Source organism: Pungitius pungitius, chromosome 2 (genome assembly GCF_949316345.1).
Source record: "Pungitius pungitius chromosome 2, fPunPun2.1, whole genome shotgun sequence".
In the NCBI taxonomy this organism is placed as follows: Eukaryota; Metazoa; Chordata; class Actinopteri; order Perciformes; family Gasterosteidae; genus Pungitius; species Pungitius pungitius.
In genome coordinates, this window is record NC_084901.1 from 19,934,404 (window position 1) to 19,959,380 (window position 24,977).

A 24,977-nucleotide genomic window follows, 5' to 3' on the forward strand; every position below is an offset into this window, starting at 1 on the left:
TAATGGGCGCTGTACCGGCCACAGTTATTTCTTCCCTCACCCACTCACTCCCCCCCTCTTTCTATCGTCCCATATCTGCGAGCAAAGTGAGGGAACAAAGCCATTGGACCAACCTGAAATATGAGAAGCAGAGTTGCATTCAGATCATCACCGTGCCATCACCTGGCTGAACACTGGTTAAGATAAAGCACTATCTTTTTCATGATTTATGAGCCTATTAACATGCCCCCCCCCCTCTCTCTCTCTGCCTCCCCCCCCCCCTTCCATCTCTCTCTCTCTCTCTCTCTCTTCACCCTCCTTCCCGCACACAAACACAAACACACTTACACACAAGTACACACAAACCTCCTCAGTTCTTTTCTCTCTTTCTGGAGACAGGTTGCTCACAGCAGTTTGAACATTCAGAGCGGTGCTCGCCAGATGCCTGGGCGTCTGTCAACGCGGCGCTATTGTTAGCTAGTTTTTGATAAGATTTACATGGCAGGAAAGCCATCAAATAAGATATACTACTGAGAATATGAGAAGGGCTCACACTTAATCCGCACACCTGCGTCTTGGCAGTGCTAAGTCTCTTCTCTATCCAGACCAACAAACGCGCACGCACAGATACATGCAACCGTGTGCCCACACCCACGCAAACTGTAAACTTCTGGGAATTACACAGCAGCTGGAGTCTGATTTAGATATGTTTTTTTTTCAGGCCTCAAAGGCTCAAAATGATCACATTTGTTCAAAAACTAACACACACACTTTACACCGTTTAAACGTGTGCATGCACACCCAGGAGCATTATTGCATTAAATGGGTCTCGTTTCACCACATGAGATGAATAGGAGTATGACATGCAAACCGGACACAGGAGCCATCTAGTTTTGTTTTTGCTGTCTGAAAATATGCAAAATGTTGTAGACATAGACTTTCTGGTAATATTTGGCTGGAAAGGCCTACAGGCCCACACAGATGGACACACACACACACACACACTGCACATCAAACCTGTGCTGATTAGGAAAGAACTGGGTCACTTGTGCCCCGGCTAGTGGTACTTTTTGCTCTGGCCCTATAAGCCCCTTGGTTTCCCAGAATCCCTTGGCATCCATGTCGGAGCCAGAGCCTGCGGCAACACACCTGTGTCCACACGTCTTCACTGGGATCAATTAGCATTAAAGTTTCAGAGCTGCTCTCCCGCAGTGTGGACATAGTGTACACTGGAGGGCTACAGCCTGAAAACATACCCAGAAAGAGACTGACAGAGACGAGATTTTTGTAGACAAGCGCCACATCCGTCTTAAAGACGGACAAGAGTTAACCCTTTGACAGCTGCACCTACGGGTCACGTTGAAAGGGTTTTTGTCAGGTGAGAAACAACTAAGTACCTACATTTCACAAAAAATGTTCTCCTTGCAAACTTCTAAAAGTTCACAACTGAGAAGCACACAACTCCTCTAAATAGTGTATCTTACATTCTATAAGGTACCTACGAGGACATAAGCATACCGTATCTGTGCTATTTCACATTAATCTTTTTTTGGGATAGAATTTCGAGGCTTACAAGCACAAATGGATGGAGGTCATACGTTTGAAGTTGCAGTCATTTCAACTTCCGGAGTCCAATATGCGAGTCAAAACACCTTCTGTATGGGGGTCAAACCTCCCAGTTCAGCCACAGATATGTCAAAGCCCCTCCCCCCCCTCTAACCCCGACCCAATGTCACGCAGCTACTCATCAGAAAACAGATAGTAACCAAATAGGTGTTTTGGAGAAACTGAATATTCCTGGGGCTTTTTTATTCCCCTGGGGGGTTTTCCCACCACCATGTGTCCGATTACACTGAGCTTGTTTGTCTGTTTGTCCCTGCCGACGTATGCGTATGCGTGAGTGTGTGCGTGTGCCACAGAGGAAAAAGAGCACTGAGGCCAGCTGTACCTGTGCTTCGTCGTGGTCTGCCTCTTGACAGTGCCCTTCACATCACAGCATGGGCCCGGACGTTGGATTTGACAGAAGTGACCTCCGTGCCACATCAACCTCGCCAGGCACACAAACACATGCCTGCGCGAACACACACGGCGCAGCAAATCCAGACAGACGGAGCTACACACGCACCTGATAACTCCCCGGCATATATGAAGATACCAGAATAACCTGATATGGTGCCACACCTGCACCAAAGAATACCTATTAAAGATAGATCAAATACATCAAAATGCTCTTATATGGTGTACAACCACAAACGGCGCACCACCCTACCACACTAACCCCTCCCCCCTCCGGGGTACTTAGCCCTCCAGCCCCCCTGTCAGACAGCTATCAATAGGAGTTCCAGCAGAGCGGCTGCTTGACAGCATGGGTAAACAAAGAGGGCACGAAAAAACTGCCTGAATAAAAAGGCAGAACTTAGTCCCAGTTTTCCTCCCCGGGGGGAGTCATTTTAAATGTTTTGTGGAGTGTGGGGGGGGGGGGGGGGGGGGGGGGGGTTTGAACACATCTGGTGACGGGTCGGTGGTAAACTTGACTTAAATATTAAAAGATATTAGGAATTTTGGTCTTAAACAATGCTGCTATTACGCAACAATTGTTGGCTAATCTGGATTGGTGTTGCATGTGTCAAACTGCAGGTGGTAATTCATGGCATTCAGTGCCGGCACAATGCAGTGTGATTGATAGAGAGTAAGAGAATGCACTGAGACGTGCGTCTTTATCCTGCCGTATAAACAATATACAGCCCAGGTGCCAGTACTTAGAATTCAGTTTCATTATTATTACATTGTTCTCATATCTTTCCAATCTTGTCAATCAGTACACGTCATTCAATTGATTAGCCATATCTTAATCCCCATGAACACAATCCCGTCAATTCCCTCAGCCCTCTGACAAACAGTGACTTATTTTCCTGACCTCCCCTCGGCCTAATTGAAATGAAGTTAGGTGACCTTTAGGGTGCCTGTAGGGGCCTGCTTGTCCTACCTATATACCATTTGTTAGAAACCCATAAATCAGCCTGTTGAACTTGGCTGCAATGATGTTCTCGGCCTTTCTTATGACATTTCCAAATGGCCACATGCTCTACCTGGGATCACGGCACCGTGAAAAGCACCCAACCGTGGTATATGAAGAAGAGAATGAGCCCAGCAGACCAAGAGCAGGGGAGCAAATTAACCAGTGGCATAAGAAATGGCACTGGGAATTGGCATTGATTGTCAAAACCCCTGTTCTGTGTGCAGAGAGTGTTTGTTATTGAGGACGCGTCACACATCAAGACACTTGAGCGCTGCGAAGAAACATTTGTATTATCCAGGGACAAGATCTAAAACAAAAAAAGCCATATCATTGAGGCCATGTTGATTTGCATGTTCTTTAGTACAGGACCCTGTGAAAAAATCCCCCCATTGTATGCAAATCCATATTGGCAACAGGATAGAGTAGCTCTTCATTCTGCGTTGCCATTCATGCACTATGTATAGTCTGCTGAAAGCCTGTGTGTGTGTGTGTGTGTGTACTGCAGGGAGAGAAGTAAAGGTCCACTTGTGACAAGCCTGGTGGGAACAGAACATCTGGTGGACCGGCTGCTCCTCTGGTTAACATGCCCCTCCTCAGTGGCCCCCGACGGCACACACCCTGCTACCTCATGCACACACATGCACAGGTACATGCAGATGCTCCATAGAAATGGACATTTTTGTACTTGCACCACGTCAACAGATTAAAAACCATCATAACAAAGGGAGCGAGGTATCAATTGAGCGGCCATCGTTCATACGACGATGCTACGGAGCAACAATGTCCAATTTGCACCAGATGCTCTTCAGAGCCGAATTAAGCCGGCATTATTGCTGGTGGAAAATGTCATGTTATTGGCAAGGTGAACCCTCTCCACTCCAACCCTTGTGCTTGATGCAGCTTTGCATGGATTTGCACTGGCTCACTCCCATATCAACCCTGTAATTGACTAAATACTGAGCCGTGCCTTATTTTTTCTCTCTCTCTCTCTCTCTCTCTTTGTCACTTACGCAGTTAAACGCGTGTGCTTAAAGTCATCACTCATAACTCTGCAGAGCTTGAAAAGCTATTCCGGCTGCAGAGGATGGCATCAGTTAACACTTCCTTCACGTTCGTTAACCGAGTGATGTCACAGGCAGACGTCTCATTAGTGCTGAGTGTATGGCTGAGTAGCAGAAGATGACACGACGGGTGAGATTACTATTCTTTCATGAAAGGTTGAATAACTTGATAGAAGTGGCAGCAGTCTCGCTGGAGCGATTGCTCGCCGCCTCCAGGCATGACATTTGGCGCCCTAGGCGAGATTCTGGACTAATTCCTTAACTCCGTTCCTCCTCCCTCGCTTCCTCTCACCCACACATTGATTTTTGTTCTATGTTTGTGCGGACTGAAATTTTCATTCTGGAGTCAGATTTTTCAGTTTAAAATACCACAAGCAATTTCTCTGGAAATGACCCAAATTAAGTATGTGGCCAAGTATGTTCCTGAGGCTCCCAAAACATATAACAACTAATCACCAGCTATTCTGTAGGCTGCAGCCAGGTCTCAATGGAGATGTAATGGGGGGAGGGGGGGCAAAGCAGACTACACTTTGTGAATGACACTGGCAGCCGGGAGGATCCTGAGCTGGCGTCGCACCCTTCCCCGTACCCATGGAATAGTGAGCAGCCAGTACCTCAGAGAGCAGTAATTTAGACGCGGCTAACAATGTCGCCAAATGCAGCCATTCCATGATAATAATATGCTCCTGATATCAGCCACTAAAGCATGTTTTTTTTTTTTTTTGGCAATATGATGGCATTCAATAATTCAATAAAAGCATGTCCACACACACTTTCAGATGACAAAAAGAAACTTTGAATACAGAAAACAGCCACTTTAGATGTTTTGTGTTTACTTTCTCAGCTGTTTCTCATGGCTGAGAGAGGAAGTGTATTGATTTTACTTTTTTTTTTTTTTTTAATAATGCCGAAGAAGAAAGGAACATAAATAAAAGCAAAGAACTAGAGAAGGTTATGGAGAAAGAGGGTGAAAGGCATCAAGGAAAAAAAAAGAAGAACTATCCAAACATGAAAAAGCTTTTTAATGTTATTGGAAAAAAGTAGAGAATGGATGTCTCTCTCACTCCTGGAACAAGGGGCTACTTCTACACTCGGCACTCACGGGTGTTTGCAGGTGTCGAATCGATAAACCTGTAGGATTTGGATTAATTTCCCTAATATTAAAAAATATATGTAGCATCAAAGTAGCTGGAGCAATAACATCCTCCAGCTGAACTTCACACCCTGCAAACCAATTGATGGAATCTCAGGTTTCCCTGTGCTCATCCATTTTTCAGCAAACAATTGCGCTTGAGAATACAGAGTTGTTGTGCATATGTATCATTTTGTGTGTAAGGGTGCACTTAAAACACACAAATAAAAGGCTGTGTGGTCCAATAGCAAAAAATGTGGAATAGACGCGCATAGAGTGAATAGCAATGAGGCAAAGGCTCTAAAGCACAAGTCACGTTCTGGTGTTGAACTAAATGGCCTTGTGTCTTTTTAAACTTTAGAAAGTCTGCCTTTGCCCTTTCATTCAACTGTGTCCTTGTGGTGAGCACTTGATGATGTTATCACGCTTTATTAAAGTGCACATTCTTTGGTTTATATACACACACACATATATATATATATATATATATATTTAAAGCTTTTATTTGTCCTCTTTTAATTAAACACAACCTCCTCCTTTATGTTTTTTAGTAATTGGCAGCAGTTATGCAGACCTTTGTGTCCTGATCAATGAAAATAATGAAGGAAACTTCATTGTGCGTTGGGGAAAGTCGACACCTCAATCTTGTCATTTCTTTCGTATATCAAGACATCTCTCGTGCTTTATTGGTTATTCAACCGCATAATGTTTGCCTAAATTAAACTAGAGCTTTTCAAGCAAATACAGGAACATCTTTACTGATTAAAAATATAACCATGGATGCATCAGAGTGAGCAACTTAGACACATGACGAGAAAAAAACCAAAGTTGTTCAAGTAGCTGAAGCTAATTAGATTGGGATACATTTAGACAAAAAAAATCAACTTTTAATGAAGAGCCGTGTGGTGGGAGAAATTAGCCATTACCCTGCAGAGCTGGCATAAAATGTTTATAAATGACAATGATGTTGCCACTGACTGTGAAGGAAGGGTCTAGCTCGGGGGAACATCTTGACGTTTAGGCTGTCATAGAACAGGGCGCATATTTGACCTCATCCAGGGAGATAAAAGAAAAGGAAACGGAAGAGAAAGAGGAGGAAAGGGGAGGCGGGGCAAGAAGGGAGGTCATGCAACAAATTGTAGTTGTGATGTGCACGAGAAAAGGAGGCAGTGAACGGGCGGGGCGAGAGAGTTTAAAAGGCACGGCGTCTGTTCGCTGGCAGGATGGACGGAGGGAGGGAGGGAGGGAAGGAGGGAGGGAGAGAGGGAGCGAGGGAGGGAGGGAGGTGTGCCACAGCAGAGCGTGACAAGTGCGGCAGAACAAACCGGTGGTGACTCATGGGCTCCTTCATTCACTACTGTGATCAGATCCAGCAGGACAGCCCACCATATGGGATGGCACAACTTATTCATCCAATCACTTGAACTACACACAAGACCAGAGGAGAGGGGATGGTGTGCGCCTGTGTGTGTGTGCGTGTGTGCGGCTGTGTGCGCTGCGGAGGAGGTGCCTGAGGGTTTCTTCACTATGACAGTGAATAAAAGGGGAAATTAGGAGTAGAATGCTTCGGCAAGTAATGTTGTTAATCTAATAAAGGCATTCTTTGAACGAATGAAAAAGAGGCATCACTGTCGCGGTGTTGCATTATAAAACATGTAGCGCTGCATGAATTCCCAGTTTGGAATCATAAAAAACGGATCAATTACCTGAACCCCCGTCGTGGCTTCAGTGGGATGACAGCTTTTTTTAATTCCAATTTACATGAAAGTCTTGTTCAAAAAAACTAAACCAATTTTACCTAAATGTCAAAAGCATTAAATACATTGCAATTAAATGGGGAACCCTGGGTAAAATACATGAGCTCCTATCCCCCAACAGTCAATTTGTTTATGCTATTCAGGACAAATGTACCTAACCCCTGACTCTGTCGTACAGACGATGCACCGAAAGAGTCAAATTATTAAATAAAGGCTTCTGAGCACATACGGTTGTGATAATCACTTGTGTCTTTTACGGTCCTCTGTTAAATGCAGATTAAGGCTAAGCTCTGAGAGGTGAAGGGCCTGGCGAATTGAGCCCCAACACACCAAGCTCAGGAATAGAAACAGACATAATCTAACCAAAGGCAGATATTTTGGTGAAGAAAAGAATGTTTTACCCGCTTGGCAAGAGGCACCGTAAACCCTTTTATAAAAAGGTACCTAAACTACACAGTGCTTCACTGAAAGCAGAACAAATTTGCTTAACTTCACAACATGCAGGGCCCTCTGATAAAAGTGTCTATCCTATGCTGTGCCTGGCAAAGATATTGTTATCCACTTTGTTCCTCTGCCACCTTGCCAGCTTAGTCAATTTTTGCAAGACAGATTGCAATCGTTGTGGGATAAATTAGGTATTAGGCTGGAGGTGTAACGTAATCATTTGCTTCTGGGGTAGAACAGCATTTTGGATGTAAGAAAGGCTCGACTGTCCAAGATCTAGCTTTTGTCTGTTACTTCTTAGAAATCCTGAGACCAAGGCTCAATTTAAGGAATCTGTTCCTTCATGGTACCCGCATATGCTTTGTACTAAAAAGGCCAATGGGGAGCGTCTTCTAAATTATTTTCCAATCGGTTCTTCTGCTTTAACGTTTAAATAACATTTTTAAAGATCACTAAAATTAAATAATTCGGCATTTGCTAAGTATCTGTAATATATTTCTTCATTGCAATGAAGTTAGTCTCAGTCCTTATTAATAACCTTTATAGTGTGACACAGTTTGAACTATATATCTGAAACCCCACAATTCATTTGAATATTCAGTTACCTGTGGATATTTATGGTAATTCTCTACAAATGAGGACATTAAAAAAAATATAGGAGAATTATGAGGGGAAAGTCAGAGGGTAATATTAGCTAAGGTAAAGAAATAAATTAATCCTGAGAGGTTACTTACAGTGGTATCACATTGTCAGTGAGTCTTATTCACAGCCGAACCCTCTGCCGTCCTGTTCCCTCTGCCCTATGCCACAGGCTCACTTCTATTCTTAGATCCCCCACTCCAAATGATCTACTTTTCACTTTTATGTCCCTGTATCAAAAGCAATTAGGTAAAAATACAGTTGTTGCGGCAACACTGCACTTGAAAAAAGGCTTAATGAATTGAACAATAAATATATATATATATGTTGTGTTGTTTATTCTTGTTGTTGATGTTGTTGTTGAGTTGTCTAAAAGGAAATATCTTTCAAGTCTATGGCTATAGTTCCTGCTAAATATTTCTACACCAGTTTTGGCATGTTAACAAATCTGCATAGACTAAATGCATCAAAGAAATGTATTGATTACAAATAACCTCCGATTTACGCCGTAAAATCAGCTTTCAGTGGCCAAAGAGACGAACCAAATTATCGCTCATCTGCGAAACACTGAAAAGGTGAAGTAAGAGCCCTGAGTTTCAGTCCTCAGTGCAGAGCTCCTTCTCAAGGCAAAAGACACATTAACCGTTCCTATATCTGACCACTGCCTGGAGGCTCCCACACTCACATTGTTGCTGTTGCCCTATCTGGGGCAGCAGTACTTGATGAGGTTTGACAGTAGTAAAAGACTGTCCGCATCAAAAGAAAGAAGGAAAAGAAATGGTTCTGACTCTAGATAATAGATGTTGCCTTGCGAGCCAATAATAAAGTCTATAATGAAATCAGTGGAGCAGAAAAGAGGCGCTCTTTCATTTCCTTATGCAGGGCCTTGCGTTTTGTACATCCCATTATTCATCACGTCCGGGCTGCTGATAACTGCCCTATTTGCATCTGAATCAAGAATTCCATATAACCTTCCCCACTAACGCACCAATCCCAAGCTAATGAAGTGACCTAAAAAGAGCAGGTACAGTATTTAGGTATTTGCGAGAAACTGTGACCTACTCTGGAGGTGGCGTTGATTCGGCTGTAGGACGGCGACATTCTGTGGATAGTAACAGGATACTTAGGTGTATCACACACGATAACTATGGGTGTTAATGCATACAATATGTTATAATGATAAAATCCTCTTTTCTACAATAGATTTGTTTACTTCTAAGCAAGAATGTTCCCAAAGGAGGTCCGTATCCGTTCCTTATCTTGGGCTACCCTTTTTTCCTTGACACAACATTGATATATATATTTTTTTGCCCTTTTTCCATCAACAATAGAGAGCGTGTGCATCATCGACAACGGTGAATAATCTTCCTATTTGGAAAATGCACATCACACCCCAGTAGAGTCTGCAACTCAAAGGCGCGAGTGAGACTTCTCGATTTAAACTCTCTGCTGCAGGTCAGGAACATACTCTGTGATATTTGTGATCAATCATGACTGTGGAAAAAGATTGCACCAGCTCAAAATGATAAAAGAAGAAAAAAAAAAAACCTTATCCACAAAGTGGTGATCTGTTGAGGGATGAACTCCACGGAGAAAAGTCTAGCTGTGCCACACAGACTGTTCAAAACCCCCAATAGACATACAGATTAATGGAGTGTGCCTTCACATACAGTTGTCTTAAACCCAGGATGAAGCCGGGTGCAATCCTCGGCTGCCTCAACAGCAAAGAAAAGCGTCATATCATATGGTGAGATATGTGTAATGTGTTATATCACAGTTGGGTTTCTCAAATGTGTCAACTGATGTATAAATATATATATATATATATATATATATATATATATATATATATATATATATATATATATATATACTTAATACTTAAATTGACTGAAAACGCATTTTCTATAAACCCTGCATTTTCACAACAACAAATGAACAAAAACTGTCTCCCACACATGTGCACACACAGTCCGTTTCACACAGGTAACACAAAGACTTCCAAATGCCAGAGGGCAAACGGGTAGAAGAAGGGGAGCGGGGGCTCTTTTGAGTTCAGGTCGTGGCCATTAAATACGCTGGCGCTGCAGAGGTGGCTGCATTGACCGCGATGTATGACGGAAACACAATCCAGTGCTGTTATGAATTGGTTGGCCCTGGCGACACTTAAACACACGTGCGCATTGCACGGACACGCACAAACAGAAACAGACACTCACAAGCAATCACGTCAGCAAAGACAACACGCAAGCGTTGGTAGAGCCAAAAGAGTCTTTCTCTCTACCAGACCAATTCAATTTCCATCCGGGACATGCGTAGGTCGATCAAAGCAGCAAACAAAGACCGGAGAAATATGTCACATCCTTCAGGACTGGACAGAATAGTGAGTGCTTCTTGGGCAGCGGGATGCGTGCTCTGGTTGCACGCCCCCCCCCCCCCCCCCCTCTCTCTCTCTCTCTCTCTCTGACTCTCTGAGGCTCTGCTCCTTCCTCTCATGACCTCTGTACGTCACCTGAAGCAATCATGCAACCCCGTCTTTTCCTTCCACTTTATTTCCCCCCCCCCCCGGTTCTATTTCTGACATTCTTGCACTTGAAAAGGCAAATGTGTAATTTTGAAAAGCTATGAGTTCCCTCTAAAAGCTAGCAGGACGCACAGGTGTGTCTCCTGCTGCCACGGGCCAGGTGAAAACAGAGAAACAAAAAAATATATAAACCTTCATTGTAAAAGATATTCCCCCCGTGGTTGCAACATAAAGAAAGGAAATGGCGGTGCACTCGATAGTGTAAAGTGTGTCAGGCAGACACACGTAGCCTCATGCACCTGGGGCGTCATGATGTCTGTTTGGCCACCGCAAAATAATGTCGTATCACCAGAAGATGTGTGAAGAATCCATCTGAATAATGGATGGGGGAAGGTTAATTATGGATGGAGGGAGGGCAGAAGCAATGCCTTAGACATTTCCATGAAACACATGGTCGGATACATGGCGACACACACTCGCTGCTCACTTCTTGGCAAGTAACAAGTCAGAGAGACTGCGTAATTAGCTAGTCGGCACTGACAATGGTAGGTCTCTGTTGCGTGTGGTTGTGCAACCTTATTTCTTCTTTTTTTAAGAACCCTCTTGAAATGAGTGCATAAGAAGAGGGTGCTTAGCATAACTTGACACGGAAAACTGTACTCATGTCGAAAATTAAGCAGCCAAAATGATTATATGAAACAAAATTATAACCATCGCTCATCCTTATAGGCTGATTTGAAAAGTGAATGTCAAGACAGACATAAAAGGTTTCCATTAAAGGAGAGAATAAAGGAATGAAGTTAAGTCCTGTCAAAACTTTCTTGTTTGAGGGAAAATATAACAGTTTAAGTATCTTTGTTTTTAAGATCAATCAACCAGGATTTATGTGGACATTGCAAGAGATCCGCACCTAGAGCTCTTATGGATTGCATGGGCTGTCAAACACAAACAAAAGCAATGGCCTCCAAAAAAGGGGTCAAAGATGTGGTTCAATAGCTAGGAATTGGGGGGGGGATGCAGGCCAGGTTGGTGGTTTGAGTTAAAATGAAGCAAAAGGATCTGGGTGGAACTAACATGGGGCGTCCTTTTTCAAAAAAAGAAAAGGCCATTGGGAAAGAATGATGTTCCAGACACCCATGGAGTCTTGCTTTGCGGGCTTGTGAGCCCTGGAGGTTTTTTGCGGAGTCGTAGGAGGATTAGTCAAATGGCCCCACTGCTTTTGTGTCATAGTCACAAAAACTCACCCTGTGCAGCTTGTAGTCATAATTGAACTTTTAATGAAAAAAATGCAGTTTCTCCTTAGTGACCCACAAGCTAAAAGGCGCTATAAATATCTGAAACACGGTCACATCAGTTAGTCAGAGGAACAGAATTTCTGTTTGTCTACAATTGAAAAAGAGCTCCACAGCTTTTAAAATGTGAACAGTGTTAATTAATATTATTTATAATATTATAATTCTGTATTTTTGGCTATATCAGCAATATTTCTTACACCTCGTTGCCTCTGCTGTTCTACAGATCCATCAAGAAGCCAAGATATACAAGACTGATACAAACCATAAAGTTATGGTATAATATCGTAGGTTCATTCCACATCAGTCCGTGGTTATTTCCAGGTGACTCCAGCCTCAGTGGATTCAAGGCCAACAAGTAAAATCACCCGAAACCTTTTCTGTTTGGTTCAAGGTTAAAGAAGATAAAGAAAAGGGGGGTGGGCAGTTGTTTCAGGTCCAAAGCAAGCCGAGGGGTGCTGCACAAGGCCCCCGCCTGCCTGGGGACATCCACACGGCCCATTAATTCAGCTCTACTGAAACATTCAAAGCGTTGCTTCCAAAGGCCCAAACTTTTGTCCCCTCACAAAGGGCATGGCCAGAGGTTCCTCCATAGACGGGAACCCCGTTCCAAATGAGATTATTTCCAATGAAATCCCCCTTTCTCTACCTGCCAGTTAACTATGTCAGTGCCATTGTGTTTTCCCTCCCAAAAAACTCTCCATTTTTGGTATAATGGAGGCTGGATGTGTATCATTGCTTTTACTGCCATTTACTCTGAGAGGGAAGAGGCACACCCCACCCCCACTCTGCTTCCTTTCCCTTAGAATTCTATTTTTTTTTTTTTCATGACGAAAAATCTGGGCCACATGCCCCAGAGGAACGCAAAGTGCTTTAATTCATTCGCACCTTTTCTCTCTGGCTGCCATCTCCAAGGCCTTTCTTTATGCCCAGAAGTGATTTTTTTCAGGCTGGACCATCAAAGCAATTATAGTAGCGGCCTGCTTCCCTATTATGAGGGGAGATGACTGACAACAGAGAGATGATGCGAGGGTTGAAGGGCACTCGGCTCCAATTTATTTGATCTAAAAACATTTTTCTTCCACTCATGTAACACAAACAAACTGGCCAGATTATCTCCTTGAGATTTTTTGACTAAAAACATCTTATCCAATCCTCTGTATAACATTTTCCAATTACGTTTATCTGCGACCTGGCAAAGAGGCTGCTGGCCACTGCCGGGTGATGCGGGACAGAGAATGCCAGTAGTGTAACAGAATACCGAGGGGCACAGTAGGCAGTGATGTGTGGCAATTAATGTAATGGACGAGAGAGAAAGAGGAGAGAGAGAAAGAGAGAGAGAGAGCGCGCAATCCATGGACTAATGAGAATGTCTCATGTTACAATGCGAAGGCACATGGTCATCAAGACTCTTATTATTACCGTGCTGTAGGAAGATGGCTCGCCACAAAAGGGGATACTGCTCAAATGGATAATGCGGAGGGAGTCAAAGTGCGGCGCCACTGAGGCGATGTTCCATCTGAGAGTAATAATTCTGCCTGGAGTGGCACGGGGTCCTTTCTGGACGGATGGAGACAGGATGTGAGGCTAAATAACACACTTAAAAGAAAACAGCGCAGTAGGTAGAGGAAGAGCACATTAAGGAATGCGGCATGGTGAGGTTGATGAGGAAAAGCAAGGAGGTAGAGTTGGAAGCCAGGGAGCGAGTGGGGAGAAGTGGGATGAGTTGAGAAGGCAGCAATGAAACAAAACGACACACTCGCTAATCAGGCTGCTGTCTTTTTCTTCCACGAGCTGTCATCCCCGCCATCGAGACTTTGGCCCCTGACCCCTCTCATTGGCAGATTCCCCTGTTCAATTATTCAATGTTTATAAGCAGGGACCAGCGGCAGATCCAGTGGAATAGTGAAAGGGCGACTTTCCTCAGCCATATTGACATATTCACCGAACCTTTACAATCGGCAAAGAGAAATCCATATTTCAGACTGTTTTGACCACCATAAACAAATGTGTTACAAGTGAAGAAAGAGCCCCTTCCATGCGTGGACACGTTAATAATGCAGACCATAAATGATTTCACATGCTCTCTCTCACTAATCGCAATGTATATTTACAATGATGGCATGCTGAATTCAGCCAATACAGAATGTTTAGGAGCATTCAGCTAGGCCAGAGCTCACCATGGAATGAGATTTAGCCGACCAGCGGCAGTAGTTTCCACGCTGACCTCACTGTCTCCTTAAAAAGCTAACCTGTGTGAGTCACGCTGTGACACAGAAATCAGGTCAACCGCCGGCCTGCCAATGAACACTAGGCTTCAGCAAACATTCTTACAAATGAGCAGCACACACCGTCACACAAATACAACATGCACGCACACAGGAAAAAAGGTCAGACATGTGGACAGACACCAAGTCACACAGTCCTTTTTCTCCGCACTTGTGGGACATTTTTAAGGAACATCACAGTTTCCATCTGCCAAAAATCCACCCCGGGGGCAACAGTGACCTGAGCCACATGAAAAAACTCATCTAGAGTGGACGGAAAATAAATAATATTAGTTGAGTTGTAATGCTGTGTGCGGCCTCACCCTTGACTTGGCTGGCAATGCCTTAAGGGTGGAGATGTTAAAGCTCAGCAACCTCCACAGGACGTCCACTAATGCATGACCCACGGCTGTAGTGTTCAGCTTCTTGTCAAGCCCTTATCCTGCCGCCATAACTTCAGGTTAATTAGACAAAGAGAAAACGTGAACATAAATAAACACAAATGCATCTTTGCCTCAGTCCGGGCGGAGGCCACACTCAGCACAAATCACAAATGTCTAACCTTTACCTTCTGTCTGTTAATCCACATCCACTGGAGGCGAAGGGTCTCAACTGTGGCGAAGGGTCTATTTTTAAACTTGGCATATTACTCATCTCTAAGGGGAGAGACTTTGTAATTTATGGAATTCATGAATAGCAAGCTGTTGTGTTCCCATCTTGTTTGTACCCCTCCCCCCCCCCCCCCTCACTCCCCCATTCTCGCGAACTATTTTGGATGAATTCAAATAAACTCACAGATGGAGTTCGGTTGGATCCATATTGTCATAAGACCACATATGCTAATCAGCTGCTGAAGGCGGAGCTTGGTAGCTCCTCGTATAATTTTGGGCATGTGGTAAAAAGTGATTGTAACCAATGTATTTTCTCTTTAAGTCCCACTGGAGAGATACAATTACTCTCTGATACACAGGTGCAAAAAATGTGTATTTTAAATATTCTCCCAGTAATCTAACAAAAGCAGACAACTGATCCCCTAATTAGAGAGGATCTTCAGCTCTGTCTTTACCCTCTTTTATTAGACATTATCTCTCTTAAATCTTACCTTAAAGTTAATAAAATAGACGATTAAGGAAACAAATTCTTAGTAGTTTAAAAATGAGCATTCTGTGGCCATGAAGGATGTTAAAACAATAATCTGTAAGCAGTTTTAAACTTGGCGTTCTTTGTACCACTACAACAATGGACCAAAGGTCCACCGGCAGACCTCAAGACAGAGATATTGGCTTCCAAAAATAACAAATCTCAAAATGCACACTTGGGTTAGTGAGCAGTGCTGTTCCCATCGGTAGCTAACAGCAAATATGTCATTGTGAGAATAAAGAACAATTAGACTTACACTCACTACGTAACAATTGCATCATCATATTTGACAAGCAAAAGGAGATCTGCTTGAAATCGTCACCAGAATTGATGTGAAGCCTGAACAAAATGAAAGACCACACCCCAAAAAACTTAAACAATCGATTTATGCAAAAAAATAAAAGGTTATGTGAACACCGGGCTTTAAATAGAGCATGCATTTAAACCCCTTGAGGGTATTTGGTGGTCAAATACAACAGCAACGTGCTGCATGTACTTGTGGCTAAGAGTGCTGCTGCTGCTTGGGAAAACTCGTACGGGCAAGGAAGTAATTTGACCCCACTCAAATCCTTCCATCAGACACTAACCAAATAGAAGTCAAAAGAACGAATGAAGAAAGACAAAGAGATAAAGGGGAAGAAAAGAAGAAGCGGCTAAACCTCTGGGATTAGCGCTAAGTAACTAAATGGGCCGTATCTCTTTTCCATTACCAGTAAGGAATAGCTATTTCAACTGCTGGAATCTAAATAAAAACGGTGAACTCCGTCTTCTCGTCGTCTTTTGTTCATCCAGGTTCAAATGTTGCACGTGCGTATCGCTTCCCATTTCTTGCTTCGCTATACGAGCAAATGGAGATTTGCCGTCGTATCCTCGAGGTCCCATCAATAAATAAAACTGACGCAAATAAACAGATAAATAAATAAATGAATATGAAGAGCCTAGCAAATGGGAATCAGTCAGCATTAGTGATGGAACCACGTCAAGCACAATCATGCCTGACTGGAGGGGGAGTGCCTGAGTGCAGGGGGCATTCTTGCTGATTGCACACCCACTATAGGTATGTGTGTGTGTGCGTGTGCGTGTGCGTGTGCGTGTGCGTGTGCGTGTGCGTGTGTGTGTGTGTGTGTGTGTGTGTGTGTGTGTGTGTGTGTGTGTGTGTGGGTGCAAAGGATGAGTATTGGGGGGGTACTCTGCGTTATTCTGCCTTTTACCTTCATTTAGCCCTCTGGGTCTCCCCTGCCTTTTAGACTCTCTATAGATATCTAGTTCTACCACCAGCACCTAGGCCTCAGGTGCAACTGCTAATAGCTGCTGCCAATGCAAAAGCATTTGCAGTAATGTCGAATGTATGATATTCTTATGTGCCAAAATTCTGTTTATGGCAATATGATTATACATACAAAGCAGAGTGGATTGCTTTCAAACTAAATTGTGCTGTTTAATGAAAACAAAACAAAAACTTTTTGAATGCACACTTCACAAACAGTCCGAATGTTTTAATCGATGCCTTTCACTTTTATCTTCTCTTCGACGAATATGCACCACTTACACCACAATGTACCTGTGATCATAACTTTTGTTCCTTTAATCCCTCCTGCGGTTTAGGATTCACTTGACACTTTTACAGATGCAGAAGGGACCGTCATTATAGAATGTGAAAATAAAATCCAAATGGACTCTTTAATCATTACCCTTTGCCTTGATTTGGTTAATTATGATTTGCAAATGACGAAGAGATAAATAAAAATAAATGTAAAAAAAGAATGTCTATTTAAATGTTTTTATTTAAGGGTTAAAATAAATAATTGTAAACTTCAAAAGTGTTCAATTGTTTAGGACTGTAATCAATCACATATTGTCAGCAATTGTTTTGCTTTTAAAGGTATGTAATATAACATGTAAAATCCTTCATTAAACAACATTATTATTTATTTAAAAAATAATCACATGTTCTATTGAATGGAACATTTTAAATGTTTTGACATATTCTCCCTTCCCATGAATCAAGTGGGAATTACTATTATAAGCCATCACCCGACGGGTCGTTACTTTTCTATACCTCCCTCTTGCAGACATCAGGCCCACCTAATGGAAACGTAAAATATTAATTCCACCTCATTGAGGCGAACCGATTGCTGGGACTGACATGCCAAATGCAAACATCCGTCTGGGCATTATACTGCATACTTCAATAATAGCCACATCATATTAAAGAGGGAAAAACACACGAGTGTGACAGCAGAGGAAGAAGCATTTCATTCTGGCACTGCCTCTTATTGTCAGTGCAACACATAACCATACAAGATGGCAGCCTATTCCACCGCACATTATTTGTTCTCTCGCTGAGCATCCGTTAGCCCTGCTGTATGCCCAATGAGCAATAAATAAGGTTTAATTTAACCCACACAAGTTCAGCCCATCCGTCAACGCTAAGCATGATGGCATAGGCCAAATTCCTTTGGAATTATATGAGGGCAATTTTTCAGCTTGTGGGATGGTCCGACTTTCGCGGGCATTCCTCCGGCTTGCAGCTCTGCAAGTTTATAGGTCTGTTAGGAATTCATCAAACAATGAACGATATCAATCTTATAGTGCGAGTGTGCCCTGGGTAAAAATAAGATGAAACCTTCCATTATGGGGCCTCCAAAGCATATTTGCCCTCTAAAATGGATCCAGCATTGACAATTTACACTTAGGGTGACCTTTCATAACTGCCCACATACTTGAAAGCCAATATTGTTTGGAGAGTGAGGGGAAAAAAAAAAAAACACAGACTGCAAAGCGCTCTGGGATATTATTGAATATGATAAGCTAGGAGACGTTTCTGCTCTGCAGTTGTTCGTTGATGGTCCACTAGGCGGGAGGGCTGAGTGCTCTTTGCATCGATGAGGGACCGCGCCAATAAACTCACACAATATTGGACATGGGTGTTGAGCGCTCTCAGTCCATTCTGGCACCATGTCTTTATTTCAAAATTTAAAAAAAAAAGAGGAAAAGACAAAGTAATTGTTAGCGTAGGGCGCCACTCTCCACGTGCTGCGTCTTCTCAGACATGGAGCTGTAAAAAGGGCACAATAAAAAAGGTGATGCAGAAAGCCCCAGTTGATAGCCTGTACTCAAGTAGATACCTTCAGTATGAATTAAACAAAGGGTTTAGGGTGTACTTAACAGCAGAGGCAGGGGCAAGAGACCCTCGCTCTCCATTCTCACAGACGGCCTTTTATTAAGATTTGATTAATCTTCTCACAATGGCTTCGTGTCACACTTCACCTACTTTAGGTCCTCTCTTGGCAGAGTCAAGCAATGGATCAGCTACGCGCCAAGGGTACTCAAATGGTACATAAAATCGTCATCTATATTTCCATGATGAGTTTTCTGCTGTGGATGAAAAATGATCGGGGCCGGAGAAAGGCCCGATGGGTCAATGGGAGGGACAGCGGCTTTGTCTATGCCCCGGGACGTCAAATGCTAAATGGAGTGGCTGTTCATGCCTCAGTTTCTTCACATCTGCCTTCCCCTTTGCCTGTTGATGAATATCCTTATCTATGAGGAGCAGGTAGATAGAAACGGCACGTCTCTGCTCTCGTCCACTCCGTTGATATCTCACATCTGCTAAGCGATCCAAGCTAGCAAGAGGCACCAACGCCCTCTGGGTCTCTTCGCCCCCAAATCATGTTAGCTGCACTTCCTGCAGGATCGCCTCTAGGGTTGCCCACGATGAATAACATCTATCAACACCCTGGAGTGGAAACTCTGAGCTCGCGGAGGCAAAAGGCTTTAGACACACCCTGGAGCAACAGTCCCGAACTGATAAGCGACACAATCTTGCATAAATGTGTGAAACAGTACAGGAGTCGCAACCGCTGTAGGTTGAGAGACAACGAGAGGGAGATAAAGCGACGGGTACAACATATGTGTGAGCAAATTAATTGCTAAGGGAATTACGATCACTATCACTTCCCTTGATGGTGTTGAAGAAATAAAACAGGGACTTTCCCCTAGACCAGGGGAGAGAAGACTGCCAGGCTGAACATATTGTGTCCGTCTATATCGGGGTGATGAGGATAACAAATATAGGAGTAATATAAAAGTATTAAAAAATAATGTATTTCACAAATGAGGTTGGGTGATTTAGGAGAAGAATGGGAGAAACTTTATCTTTGCCGTCATCTCCTTCTTACAGACATGTCGCTTTCGTCTTTTCATTTGCCTCTTCGCAAATTCATCCCCTTCTGTAAAAATTTCATGAGAGAAAATAGGTAATTTAATCTTCATTAAACTTACAGGGGGCCTACTCTCTGGCCTGGCCAGCTGAATTAACTGCCAGGCATCGGGGGATTAAACCGCCGGGCTGAAATTCCGTAACCCTGACAAGCATTATATCACCGCATCTGTATTTTTTAATAGGCATGAGATGATCCCTCCCTGTTCAATGTCAAATAAGTCCTTAAGAAGCTTACTATATAGAACACAGGAGGGAACTTTTGATGGACCGACCTGTGAAGGTGAAGCAGGAGAGTGAGGCAGGGATACAAGGGAGAGAGGCCCTGGTTTGGGATTGTAATGTCGTTGAAAAGGCATTAAAAAATAAGATTGACTTGGTTCTGTTTGAAATCTGATTGATGTGTCTTTTGGGATGCCCCCCAGTATGAAAGACCCACTGAGTCCGTGGCTTTCATCCCTGACCGAAAATCGATGATCCAGGATGTATGAGATGCTCCCGCTCTCTACCCACCAATCTCCTGCAAGATACCCAGGTAACTGTCTCATCAGAAAGGGAATATGAGTCATAAAAGCAGAAGGCTAAGGCACGTTGTGTTGTTTTCTTTTCATTCTTGTCCACTTAAACATTAAGGGCCCCGTCGGCAATGACAATAGAACAGCATACAGGGTTAGATCCACTACCAGAAAGACTGGATATTTGCTTTTCCTGAAATGGGACTGAACCAACAACAGAAATGTGGCTCCTCTGGTCTCGATAAATCCATTCAGCTTCTGTGTGTGGAATTAGGACTGGCTGGTGTAATTGCATAACACATGAGCATGGCCTCCCGGGGTTAGGTTTTCCATCTTGCACAAAGTGGAGACAAGGAAATAGGAAATGCTTCTAGAATTGAGTGTAATTGTGAGTGGCAGCGCCTAGAATTGTGTTCAGCTTGACACTTGAGGTACCCTGCTGGAGTATAGTTCAGCCCGAGGAACGAAATAGAAACTTCACGCCGGGCCGGAATGAACTTTTTCGTCGAAGCAAAGATTCTTCGGCGACTGAGAGACTTGCACACGCTGCTTGTCTGATGACGACGGGGAGGTTAATCGAGCTCCAAAGCGTGATATTACTACAGACATGACCAGCAAGAGTGAATAAATAACAGAGGTATAGAGACATAAATGTTTCGGTACCATATTTACACCTACACATGCACAAATCCCCCCATACTCTATGTAACAACTGAAGTCACTTCCAGATTCCATTTAAAAAAAACATCCATAGACCTGTCAACAGGATTTACCCCCTCTCATCACTTCAAAGAAGAGATCCAGGCAGCTGTTTATCAAACCACATTTTGAGGTCCATATCGGGGGAATGTGCATTATACATTCTGGTAGCGTAGTGATGTTTACTTGGGAAAAATGCCATGCAGGGGAGCCTGACAATCTTGAATTGCTTCTCCTCCACCAAGCATTGTACCAACGGCCTATTTCAACCAACAAAGCAATGCTCAAAATTCTTCATTTAAAAAAAAAAAAATTCTGTTATGAAAAAATGTAACAATGGCAGAGAGTTCTCCCCAGATATATTACTATCAGCATTGATAGTATAATACTTTGTTTTAGACAGAAAAGTTTGATATTTCCTGGACATGACCATAACGTATCGCTGCCCAGTGCTGCCTCGCTCAAACGCCAGGTAGGTCATCATTTGTTAAAAATGTACATTGCATCAGTGCAGCTTGAACAGTGTGTGAGACCAACTGTACGCGGCCACCTACCGTGAAAATATTAGTTAAATATTATGAAAAAAAAACAATCGTTTAATCAATTAGTCTTTCAGCATCAAACGCTTTGTCTCTTGAGATACACTGTCTACACAAGCACAATGTCAGGCATGTAGACATGCAACGAGCACACATTAAACATATTATAACGAGAAACCAGGCAATTTTTAGCCAACAGCAAGAAGGACTGAGGTACATCTGAGATGCATTCAGACATCAGCTAGAAATATACAAACATATAGAGTCAGAGAAAAACAAAACCATTAGTTGCCAACGCATTGTGCACAGCCCTTTCCGGCAGAAGTGATCTCATGCTTCTACAGCACAGGCTAACAGAAAAAGGAAAGACCATTAGATGATAACTGGAGCTGCTCTACAAGACAGACACTACGCCAGGTGAAATCTAAAAATGATTTCCTTCATCTAGCCTGACGACTTGTGTTACAAAATTTGAGATAAAGCAAAATGGGCACTTTAAAATTGTTGTTTACTGTAATATCGTTTTAGAGGTATTTATTGTAAGATTTTGCATCATCTCACTCGGCATTATAAATGCCCAGTCCAGTACAGGGTTTACTTCTAAACTGCTCCATGTTTTAAGGATCCTTAAGTAAATCTCTAACAATAAACCTTTGATTCAGTAACTCGGCATAGGACTCTGTATGTTGTAGACCAGCTCGGCGTGAATCTTGTGACAGGAAGGACGCGTGAGTTGTGCAGTAATTTAAATGGTAAGCAAATACACACACCTAGGGTTCTGTTACCATAGTTAGCACCCGGCCACCGAGAGGATGGACTGGAAGGGCTTTGATCACCTGCAACAATGTTGGTGATAAAAAAAAAATAACAAGAAAGAAATGAAAAAAGACGAGAGGGGAAGGATGGAGAAAAAGGGAAAGAGAAAAAAGGCAGGAATAAAATTCCAAGAGTTTGGCAGAAACCTTTCAGGTTGGAAAATGCACACACCTCATAGGTTTCAGAAATTCCATAAATTAACAAAGAACATTAAAATATATTTTTTTAAAAACATTTTAAAGACACTATTTTATTTAAGGTGCAGTTTAGTAAAGACACACACACACACCAAACTTTGTTACAGAAGATTGTGGATCAAAGTCCTGTAGACTCATATATAAACAGAGTGCATAATGTATATTCTGTCAAAATGTGAGTTTTGGAAAATTAAAAAAGAAAGATACCCAAAGGTGACCCAGGGCAGCCAATGAAATGTCTTTGCCATACCACCAACAATTTCTGTTGAATTTTATGAATTTCTAAATGACTCGTCAAAATATTTAAAAAATCTGGTTACGACAAAGAAATGACCTGCTCAACCTTAACTGAGCTTTAATTGCAGTGTGGGGTCAGTCTACACCGAACTGATTTTTTTCCGCTTTTTTTTTTTTTTTTTCTAGCCTGATTGCCATTGTGAAGATCAGGCAGCACCTGTAGCTTTACTGCAGAACTCTGAGCACATTTGAATAGACACTGGCACCCCTACTAGGTTTTACTTCTTAGGGGCCATTGAATGGAATTTGCAAATACCAGGATCACACTAAATCACTCTCAGTCCAAATACAGCCGGCATGACTGCATTATAATAAGTACTTCTTGAATGGCAAAGGAACAATAAAACGCTCATGACCTTCACCGGGCCGCATGTTCCTATGACATCTTTCTGTAAGTGCATATGTTCCTGTACTTGATCATGTTTTATGTGCATATCAATCAAAGGGACAAACGCACTCACACACATAGAAACGGGTGAAAAAGAACTAGAGGTTTGAATCAGGACACAAACACAGTGTTTCTTAATGACTTACCGTTACGCGGCGTGCGTTTTCGCCGATCGCGGAAGGCGGCTCCGGACTGCAGAGCTTCCATCAGGCTATCCATCACACCGGTTTCATCGCCTTCTGTGAGAAAACAGATAAAAGAGGCGGAGCTGTTAACGGGACATACATTAAGACGCGAGCGCATTAAACACTGAGAAATGGCTGCCAGCTGCAGGTAGTCCGGTGTGGAAGCTGTTGGATGCCCTCTAACTGAAGGTGCATGAACAATAAATTAACAAAACAGGAAGAGATAACTAAGAATGATATGAACAAGCTTTTTATGGTGTATCACTGAGACAGAGGCCTGTCACTCAGGACTGTTCTTCTTTTCAGTAGACAGCGGGGGGAAGGAGGAAAATACACTTAGAGCCTAGCAAATAATACAGGGAGAGGAGCCTCGGGATGAAAGCATCCACCGATGGTCATTGACAGATATTCTTTCTGTGGCTAACGCAGAGGAGCTAAGTGCTCTTTACAAAGATTTAGTGTGGAGCCCGCTCAATACTCGGGCGCTCTATCATTGTTCAGTCAATGACACCGGGACCGGCCTTCAAAAAAAAAAAAAAAAAAACAGATCCAAGAAACTAGAGAATTGGTTGTCAGTCAGCATTGCTGAAAAGGACCGGTGTGACATACTTGACTGGTGAGGCCAACCGCTCGGCCAGCTGTGCCCCCCGCTGTGCACGTGCGGCATCCCGCTCAGTGGAAACAGGGTTCAAAAACAAGCTTAGGTTCTATATCTGGGTCATCTATCTATACGCCCCAATACTAATGAGACAGAGGGGCACCCTTTTTATCATTCCGGTCCAGAACAGGCATTATTTTAAACCAGGATCATTAGTGTGACTTATTGTGGAGCTGGAGACTTGGCCATCAATTCTTTTGCGTACACGAGAAGAACCAGCTCTTCCCCGATGTTTACCATCAGGATCCGGGCATCTTGTTTCTCTACGGCGCTTCCAGGTATGGCTGGAGGGAAACATTTGGAGCAAACAAGTGGAGGCAACCGCTACCTTCGGCGCACAGCGCTTTTCAGGTGGTGGGGTGATCAGTCTTTTGTTACTCGTGGGTGCTTGTGAACAAAAGACGTTGACACCGAAAGCTACGCGATTAATCTAAAGAAATTGCACTGTTTTTTGTCATTTCCAAAAGGAAATCAGGGATACACATTTTTTTCTCCTTCTCTTACAGCAACAAACCCCCTTACCTGTAATCATTCAAGTACAAGGAGACAGTACAACTAAGAATAGAAACAGGTCTTATGCAAATAACAAAAAAAAGAGAAGAAGTCTTCATTCGTACTCAAACTAATTTTGCGATCTATCGCATTCTTTCTCTTTTTCCCTCAAGTCCTTCTCAAGGGCTACTTTGAAATCAAAGTATCTGTTCTGGCTGTGTGCTGTGCTTAAAAGCCATCCCGATTAAATCAAGCTTAATTAGACCAGCTTTATCAGAACAAAACTCAAGCCGAGCCAAGTAGTGCTTATCTGGAATTGCAGCACTACACCTCAAATAATAAGCTCATTGGTTTTAAAGGGGAGGGGGGGAAGGGGGGGGGGGGGGGGCATGGGTTATGCCTGGTCTCGACCTAAAGAACAATATGGCGAACAACTGGCTGCTGCTATAACTGTATCAACTCCCAAGATCTTTGGCTACTTCTTCCTATGTAGGCTAACAAGGACACAGCGTGAGTGTGAGAGAGGCTGGAACGTGTAAAGTGGCAGGTAAACATTTATCCACAACCACCTTGGCACAAGAAACTTTATGACAGCCCCTGCTTCCCTTCCGTCTTCAGACCTAAACATCACAGGGGGCACCTGGCACTTTGATCAATTTGTCCTACTTCTAGCTTAACTGTAGCGCAATTCATCATTTGTAATGGCTTGTGAGCC

The 24,977-nt window shown here is 43.1% G+C and overlaps 1 protein-coding gene across 9 annotated transcripts in view; it reads right to left on the bottom strand.

The window, feature by feature from the left end:
* Positions 1-24,977, bottom strand: part of diaph2 (diaphanous-related formin 2) — a 297,267-nt gene that overhangs the window by 12,306 nt on the left and 259,984 nt on the right. For 7 of the 9 annotated variants that reach the window (XM_037460863.2, XM_037460868.2, XM_062560592.1 and 4 more), the window contains 2 exons: positions 23,074-23,166; positions 22,000-22,065 (listed from right to left, as the gene is read on the bottom strand). In XM_037460863.2, the coding sequence (XP_037316760.2) occupies positions 22,000-22,065; positions 23,074-23,166 (159 nt within the window). The remainder of the gene's footprint in view (positions 1-21,999; positions 22,066-23,073; positions 23,167-24,977) is intronic. The other 2 variants (XM_037460865.2, XM_037460870.2) reach the window with 2 other exon arrangements.